We start from the raw sequence: 10116 nt of genomic DNA on the forward strand, positions 1-10116 counted from the left end.
TATATATAAACATGGCTAATCACTCACGTATATTCGTCCGGTGGCGGCACCGACTAGTTTCGAGCCCATCGGGGGCCCTTCTTCAGGATGAGTGGTACTGGTAGTATTTCGCGGACGCGGCCCTCAGCTCACTCACTGGTGTAGTTAGCTAAGGGCCGCGTCCGCGACCGGACGTATATACGTGAGTGTTTAGCCGTGTTTATATATCAGTTTAGTATAATGTCTCACGAAAGTTTGAATAATTTAATACATTATTACCTTCACAATTTGAACTATATAATAAAATAAATAATTAATTTGGTATCCTACATATTTATCAATATTATCTGACAGTCAGTATGTGACATAAATAAGCAGAACAGAGATAATGAACAACTTTTTTTCTTATAATTGTCTCTAAATGTATATAATTAAGTTTTTTGATGAAAGCATAATAACTTGTATCGTATTTCCTAAAGAGAACTTAACAATTTGGTATATATTACTCATATCTTGCACTCAGCCTGAATGTCTTTATCGACTTCTAAATACACAGAAAAACCCCAAACATATAAAATAGTTTTATTGTACAGAATAGTACTATAACCACAATTGTAAATAAAACGTAGTTTTCTTATATAAAATGTTAATTCTAATTAGAATCACATCTCAGATTAATTAAAGGTATGGTTTTGATGACGATATTATTAAAAAGATCAACATAAGACTCATTAGAATGAAATATAATAAAACTTATTACAAAATACAGTGAAATTTCTAATTATACGATAAAAGATTATAGTATAAAAGTGTTCTTTCGTTGTATACTCTTACCTATTGATGTATACAATAAACTTTAATTGTATATTTTGACTTTTACTTGATCTTTTTAAACTTCCATACAAATTCCATGGACTAGATTTTATTGTCGTTATTTCCATATCTTTACTACGGAGCTAAGCAAGAGATCTAAGTTGGAATTTTCTCTCAGATCACGGTAATGCCGTGAACAGGGTAATTGGCTTGACTATATGTCAATTTGGCGGAAAATGTTATACAGTTTTGTGTTTCAAAAAGTATACAACTGTCGTATATAAAATGCGCAGTATTTTGGAGCTTCATAAAATTTCTTTTTTTTTATTTTTTCTTCCCTTTTTTAATATTTAATCTTTTGAAACATAACTCTGTATACATATATCAATGGAAACTTTTTAAAGAGATATCGAACGCTGAGATCTTTGTCTGTCCGTCCAAGCGGGGAAATCAACAGATTGTTGAGTTAGCAAATGACCGATCGAAAATGTATCTATTTGCATAAAAATAAAGACCAAATTCGATCGGTAAACCAATCACAACCGTGTATATCGTTAGCAAAGTCGAAGACTATCCAAAGAGATAGATTTAGAAATAGCGTTAAGTCGTGTTCAATTTTCGCCAAAATGGCGCAAATGTTGGATTAAGTTGGTGCAAACCTTTACCTAGTTGGCTTTTATGTGGCCAATTTGGTGCAAAGTTTGCATTGTCAGCGCAAATATAGGACTATGTTGGTGCAAAATTTTCTTTGTTGGCGTAAATTTGGACGAACTTAATTTTTTGTCGTATGCGGCCCGTAGGGTAAATTGGCATTTATTTATTTTTTATTTTACATTTTTTTTGTTTTTTTTTACGATTGCAACGAAAAACGAATTTCTACTAAGTGTATTATTTTGTACTTAACATTTAAATTTTAAATCCACCGTGTTTTTTATAACATCGCTTTTTGTAATATTTTTTTATTGTGATCATTTTTAACCTAATGTGGCACGACCGTTACAACGACTTTACTTTACAAAATACTTTTTATTTACGTGTTTTTATTAGTGTAGTGCCACACTAGTGTTTAATGTTACTAAATTTGTTTTGTGCGACTAAACAGAACTTTTAAATAAAATTAATTACGCACTAATGTATAAATAACGCGAGGAAAATATTAAAATATAATTTGATAATCTGAATGTTGTTTGCATTTGATTTCTTTTAAATTATTATCATTTTGTATTTTAATATTAAATAAAAATGCACATTAGTAAAGTGCTCAAATCACTGTAAAAATCATAAACTTTATTTGATCATTGGTTCAATTGAATATTTTTATCAGAATACAGCATTAAATAAATATCTAATAAAGTAATAAACAAATAAACTGATATAAAAACGGCTAAACACTCACGTACGAGTATATTCATCGGGTGGCGGCACCGACTAGTTTCGAGCCCATCGGGGGCCCTTCATCATAGTCGTTGCCTCCACCAGACGAATATTAGTGAGTGTTTAGCCGTTTTTATATAAGTTTATTATAATGTCTCACGATTTTTTTTTAAATTTGTATTATATACCGATAAGTTTTACAATAAAAAAAATTATTTTTCCTAATTTTTTTTTAATGAATTAATTAAAAAATGCACATCATGTAGCTACTATGTTTTATTTAAATATTTAGAAATACAAAAAAAAAATGAAAAAACATTTCAACTACATTTTTTATCTTTTCTTACAAAAGATATTTTCAGCTTATTTTGTGCATTTTACGTAACTACACAAAAAACCCGTACAATTTTTTTTCAAACATCATTAGGAATTATGAGTATTTTTGTTATGGAAGCTCTCTATATGATTGTGTTATATAATACATAATGTACTTAAGACCAATGATCGAATCAAAGTTACATTAGACAAAGTTAAACTTAGTAAAAGTTTTGTACATAAAGCAACTTGTTATAATATTGTCTGATAGTAAATAATAAATAATTTATGGATTTTTATATATTGTTTTATTGAAATAAAATATATTAAAAAAAAATTAATAGAAAAAAAAACTTAACTCTAAAGGGACAAAATAACTAATATTGCTAATATTATAAATGCGCTACACAGTTGGATTAAATTCCCGATACAAATGTAGTTATCCTAGAAACCGCACGCATCGTGAGAAGGTTCCTGTATCTGCAGCCCTCACCACTGGTTGTTTGAGTCGTGGGATTCCGCAGCCGGTGGTGTTCTATTTTTAATATAATATGTTTTGTATATTTCTTTTTTAGATATGAAATGTACTATATTAAAAAAATGATAAATAAATGTTTAGATGGATGAATGGATGTTTGTTTGAAGATATCTCCGGAACGGCTGCATAGATCTCGATGAAATTTGGCATACATATATAACATAGTCTGAAAGAACACATAGGCTACTAATTATGTTTTTCAATACCGCGCAGACGGAGTCGCAGGCTACAGTTAGTGTTAAACAAAATAAAACAACAATTAAATAATTTTCATTTAATTCTTTATATTAATCTAAAAAAAAAATATTTTCGTAATCGCATCAAATTAATAATAATAAAATATCACAGCCATTACTTTGTTTATTTTCTACCCACAAAGCAACATAACATATATTCATAGTATACGTGTATATAAAGAAGTTAAATCGCAGAATTTAATTATCTACAACAAATCTTTAATAATGTTATTTTAATGAAACTTTAAGGTTGATCGACGTATCAGTTTAATCTTATAAAGATAACGCTATCCGTATATATTTATAACATAATAAAATGATAATACAGACAGTTGCTACATCGCGGAAATTATTACGTTGATTAATATTTCTCAAATATATGTATTATATTTTCATATATTTACAATTCATGACAATCTAAAGTACTTAATTTATGATTTTATTAACTCATAACACAGACATATGGTAACCTTTGACGCTTATCATTGAATTTCATACAAAAAATAATTATATGTATCCCAGACAATTGTAATATAAAAATCTGTATATTTGTATCTTATTCACATTAAAGCATTTAAAACTTTCTTGAGACATTACAATAAAGTTATATAAAAACGGCTAACCACTCACGTTTATTCGTCCGGTGGCGGCACCGACTAGTTTCGAGCCCATCGGGGGACCGGGTGAGTGGGCTCACTCATAAGTGAGCGACGGTCCGCGATATAACACCACTGTGAGCCCACTTACCCTGATTAAAGGCCCCAGATGAGCTCAAAACTAGTCGGTGCCGCCACCGGACGAATATATGTGAGTGTTTTAACCGTGTTTTATATAAGTTTATCTAAATCATATCAGATTTTAGACACAGAAATCCACGGTTACTCGTAAAAATGTTTCAAAATCATAAGAATTCTCTAAAGTACACAATTTTAATTTCTCTATTCATAACTAACATCTTGGTATTACTAACCGTAGAACTCTACTGCGGTAAACAATTATAATAATTCTTATATTCCATACAAGTGTTGCAATAGTGGAAAACCACACTAATATTTTTTACTTGTACTTCTATTACCTTTACAACCAATCAGGTATTTTGTGGGTAAACTCATGTTCTATTAAAAATCAACTCTCAAATAGTATAGAAATCATATTGTCCTCGACCAAAGTAAACATAGTCTGAACACCACTTCCTAGCCTCAAGATCTGTGGAGCAGCACGCTGGGTACGCCAGCCGGGACTTCGTCAATTTCGCGCATCTTTGACACAAGTCAAGTAGTTCATCCTGTAATGAGATCATCGATTTAAAACAGATAACTAAAAATTCGACGATTTAAATTATATTTTATTATGCATTCGCCAAAACAGCGAAGTTAACGATGCGCAACGACATCTGAAATTACAAAGAAAGAAATATCGTTTCGTTTCCTATTCTTATGATATAAAAGAGCGTCGGTGGCTAAGGGGTTAAGCACTTTACTTGCAATCTGAAGGTGCTGGGTTCGAATCCCGTCATTTACCCCATGTGTTTTTCGATTTACATATATACATTTATCCGACGTTCTTACGGCGATGGAAAACATCGTGATGCAACCTGCACACATCTGTCCAGAAATTCACCGATATGTGTGAAGTCAACTAACCCAACTAGGCCAGCGTGTTTGACTATGGCCTAGTTACTCCTAAATTAGGGTAAGCTTCTAGCCCCTCGTGTAGTAAGATGTATCACAGATATTCCTCAATTCTCCATTCAAATTAGATACTTACGTCTGTGTGACACTCCGCAGACTCAGTAAATACCCCACTGGCGGGAGAGAGCCAGGGAGGTCGGGCACCCGCACTTTGTATGCACACACACAATATGTTTAGCAGTAAAACGATACAGAAAGTTGAGCTTCTCTGTGAACAAAAAAAAACATAGTTAAAAATATAAATAAAAGATATCTTACTAATATTAAATGTTTAAATAGAGAGATTAGAGTAAGAAAGTATCTCTAGAACGGTTCAACGGATTCTAATCTCGCAAGTAACAGCTAGTACTACAAACTGAAGATAAATATAGGAAAAAAAATAACAAGTGGGTTTCACGATGAAACTGTCTGCGTTATGCTGAAGTCCTTAAACCTTTTGAAACTTTGTCTAATGAAAACCAAAAATCACATAACTGTGAGTGTACACTTTTAAAAACTTATGTAAAGATGACAATATTTTAGAAATCCAAGGTCCTTACCTTGAAAGAATGAAATGAAAGAAAAAAAAAGTATAAATTAAATCTAGATTTTCCTTATTTGGGGACTTATAAGGAAAATCTTATCTTATGACAATAACTAAATAGACAGACATGTCTCACTCCATTATTTCGATCGTAAATAATTTAATCGGTCTATACACTAGAGCGTCGGTGGCTCAGTGGTCAAGCACTTGACTTGCAATCTGCAGGTCCTGGGTTCGAATCCCGCCATGTACCAATGTGTTTTTTCGATTTCCGATTTACATATGTACATCTATCCGACGTTCTTACGGTGAAGGAAAACATCGTGATGCAACCTGCACATATCTGAGAAGTAAGTCAAAGATATATGTGAAGTCAACCAACCCGCACTTGGCCAGCGTGGTTGACTATGGCCTAATCACCCTTAACTTAGGGTAGGCTCCGAGCCCCTCGGTGAGGACGTATAGTGAGCTGATGATGTTTATGATGCACTATTCCAGATTGTGTCTCCTTCCAAATTGTATACATATTAAATACATTCAGTCATTCAGTGGTTCAGTCAACAATTAATATTACTAAGAAATAATTACAACGTAAACATGTTTACAAAGACGTTGTTTACTATTAATCATACATAAATTTTGGGCTATCGTCTTTGATTAGGTGAAAAATCACCGGAATCTGAGTACTATGCGAGATAAAATCCCAATCGGCCTTTATTTTACGATAGAGAGGCTATCGGAAATGTTACGTTAATTATTACTACAATGGATAGGGTAACCAACATTAAATAAAATATAGGACAATTCTTGTGTAAAAAAATCCTTACTCTATCATTTAACAATATAGATTACGAGTTAATAAACCTAATTTAAAAATTAAAATAAAATTAATTTCATCAAATTAAAACAAAACTAGAAATATTCTCATCATTATAGTAGTACTATTTAACTTATAAACTTCTTGTCTCTTAAAAAACACTAAATCATTTACCATTTACAAATTAAAAAAATCCTATGGAATTCAAAAATGCATTGCATTAGTTAATATTTAAAGTAACTGATAACTATTAAAATAATAGTAAGAAGCCTATATGTTGTTCCAGACTGTGTTCTACATCTATGCCAAATTTCATCAAGATCCGTTGAACCGTTCTAGAGATTCTAACAAACAAACATTGTATTTCGTAAACTTTTACATGTATAATATTAGTAAAATTTACTTGTAAAAATCTATGTAATAAAGTACTAAGTATAATCTGTGTGAATAAGCAATTGTTTACTAGCTACAGTGTATCAACTAAAAGTAGGACATGCCCCAATAACAGTAAAACTTGGTCACCCCAGTATCGTATCAAAACAATTTAAATTAGATAAAACAATAGAGTAATAGATAATGATAAAAACGTACTCTACACAAAGTGGGACACTGTTGTTATTCCCAGTGCGGGTTATTGTGAAAATTAATTAAAATTAGGTCGATATTGACGTGTTTTGTTTACTATTGTTGCCTAATCACCAATTTGTACCCCAACAATCGGTTGCATAACATGTTTATGATACAATATATTGACAGGCCCACAATATTATGAAATGCCCCTTGACGACAGCGTATTTTTATCCTACTAACACGAGGAATTTTGTTCGTAACTTAAGATTATTTTTTTATATCGTGATTTTTATATAGTTTGAATGTATGATTAATGAACGTTAGTTACAAGATATCTCGATGAATTTTGGCATAAATGTCGAATATATTCTATTTATTAAGTTTTTATAATTCCGCGGGGACGGAATCTCGGGCGATGGCTAATCATTCTTAAAATCAAACGGAAATACTCAAAATTATATGAGACACATTATTTACACAGCTAATGCATCTACAAAATTTCTTGATTTACGATTTATGAAAATGTATGTCATTCAAGATATCAAATTTGACAGTGATAGAGCCCGCTTTAACATCTTCGCACGAATTTTCCTGGCTCGCCCGGTGAAATACCACGACCACACAGAAGACAGGCGTGAAGTGGAAACAATTCCGCGCTTCGTCGGATGAGTGTGCGTCCCTCATCAGAGGCCTAATTTAGTCCTCTTTCCCTTCCCACCTTTTTACTTCTAAGGAAATGATGGGAAGTGGAAGTGGACTTTCCGGATGAGAGGATGCATGGAATGGGAATATAATTTCTTTCTGTGCACTCTCCTCCGTCAATTAAAGGTATGCGACGCATATTCAATTGCGTATGTCTATGGGCAACGGTCACTTCGCTATATCAGCGATTTCAGGTGGTCGCTCGCTCGTTTGCTACCTTATGATATAAAAAAAATGCTTGGTTCTATACATATTTGGTAACATTTATACATCGATTTCATTGTCACCTCCTTGTAGCCAAAACAACTTAACTGATTTTAACTAGGAAGGTATTTATTACATTCGTATTTTCCCCCGAGTGTTATAGGTCAGTCTGCTTTTTTGGGTTTTTAATAAACAAGTAGTTTTTCCTTAACAATATTACTGTGAAAGAATTTATCAATATTTCGGTTCTAAAAAAATATGTATTAAACAGTTATTGCATATTTGCCTTAGTCAAATAACATTAAGATGTCATCATCAGCTCACTATACCTTTGAGCTCGGAGCCTACCCTAAGTTAAGAGTGATTAGGCCATAGTCAACCACGCTGGCCAAGTGCCGGTTGACTTTACACATATCTTTGTATCATTTCTCAGATATGTGCAGGATGCATCACGATGTTTTCATTCACCGTAAGAACGTCGGATAAATGTACATATGTAATACGAAAAACACATTGGAATATGGCGGGATCCGAACCCAGGATCTGCAGATTGCAAGTCAAGTATTTAACCCCTGAGCCACCGACGCTCCATCATTTAGGTATCTATTATTTAAGTTTTTTTCAATTGGTCGTTTACTATCTCGTATTATGATTATACGATATTATGTATATACGATATTTAGCTAATAATAGAGTTTAGGTCCGGGTTCAATCCCCGGAGCATCAATCTGTACAACGATTTTAAAATTTAATATGTACATTTATCCAATGTTCTTACGGTAAAGGAAAACATTGTGATGCTGCACATATCTAAGAAGAAATTCAAAGATGATGTCAAGCTGCACTGAGTCAGCGTGGTTGTCTAAGCCTAGTCACTAACTTAGGATAGGCTAAAAGATTTGATATATGTCGTTTTTTAGTTAATTTTGGACAATTCCATACGAACTCTCTCCTTGAACGATAAACTATCTATTTTCTCTAATTAGAGTTCTTTACTCCGCAGTGATAAGTAAAAAAATGTAAACAAAACAAATCATGCGAAGAAACAAAAGAACATGTGAAATGATATTTTATTACTTGTAGTTGCCCTTTTTTATATCATAAGGTGGCAAACGAGCGAGCGGCCACCTGAAATCACTGGAACAGCGAAGTGACCGTTGCCCGTACATATGCAACTGCATATCCGTTGCCTACCTTTAATAGACGGAGGAGAGGATGCACAGAATTTTTTTTCCCTTTCTATGCATCCTCTCATCCGGAACGTCCACTTTCACTTCTCATCCTTTTCTTATAAGGGAAAGAGGACAATATTAGTAAATTTTTGTACATTTGTGTTGTTTGAATTAGCTGTAATGTGTTTCCACTGTTAAGACACCTGCATAAAAACATATTTTCATCCCTCTCAATTCCTTTCTATAAAATCCACTACACACTTTCAGTTTTAAATGTTACGTTTATTTGTAAAATAACTATTAAATTGTACAGTTTTCAATATTGTCTACACACCATTAGTTTTAACAGCAAACTTTTAATTTGACAGTGAGATTGTTCAGTTAAATCTTAAGTGTACTGCCTTGGGTTTCTGAGTCGTTAAAATTATATCGTTGTCACTGTTTTGTCAAAGATGACAGGGATGACGATATGTTTTAAAAATACATTTTGGTCTCAGAAACCCACGGCTAGTGAAATTAAAACTGTAACTAAAAGGGTTTAGTTCTAAGTTGTACCTACAAACCTAAAGTTTTGTACAGTTGTAATTGTTCAGTTAAATCTAACCAGTTTAAACTGGCTGTTAAATTATACAATTTCCAGTATTAATGTTAGTAAAATACAGTAACTACTCAAGAAATTATACAACTTTGTATTCTTAATATATTTACGATGAAGCGAAATAAAATTAAGGACACAAAGCAAATATAAGAAAGTTAATTTAATAGAAAGAAAAAATACTTTTGTGTTAAACCATTTAAAATATCAGAATTATATAAATTAACAAACATAATAATTATTTTATAAATAACACGAAAACGCAACCCGAAACAAAATGTGTAAAAAAGTTTTTTTATTGCCCACTCACCGAAAACATAAGTACAGATGCGGCCATTGTATCAAAAATCACTTCCTAAACACTTTCTTTTTCAATATATATTTTGATTGTTTTGTCCGTCCGTGGCAACGCTTGTGAACGTTCTGCGAGACGTAACTGGCAACGCATTGGATATGTAATAAATTAATTATCAACATATTTTGTATAAACGATAGTCCGCCCGCGTGGTGAAGTTGTGATTTCGATAAAATTTAGGGTTCCCTTATCAACTGAGGTCATATTTACCTACAGATTTGCAAACGAGGTA

At 32.4% G+C, this 10116-nt stretch overlaps 1 protein-coding gene across 1 annotated transcript; it reads right to left on the minus strand.

Moving 5' to 3' along the window:
- Positions 1-3692: 3692 nt before the first annotated feature.
- LOC106113415 (uncharacterized) lies at positions 3693-9962 on the minus strand. Its single transcript, XM_013306154.1, has 3 exons — positions 9840-9962; positions 5023-5154; positions 3693-4540 (listed from the first exon to the last, which is right to left on the minus strand). The coding sequence occupies exons 1-3, from the start codon at positions 9864-9866 to the stop codon at positions 4388-4390; spliced, it is 312 nt and encodes a 103-aa protein (XP_013161608.1). The 5' UTR covers positions 9867-9962; the 3' UTR covers positions 3693-4387.
- Positions 9963-10116: the final 154 nt, after the last annotated feature.

This window comes from Papilio xuthus, unplaced genomic scaffold, assembly GCF_000836235.2.
Source record: "Papilio xuthus unplaced genomic scaffold, Pxut_1.1 DF828258.1, whole genome shotgun sequence".
NCBI lineage: Eukaryota > Metazoa > Arthropoda > Insecta > Lepidoptera > Papilionidae > Papilio > Papilio xuthus.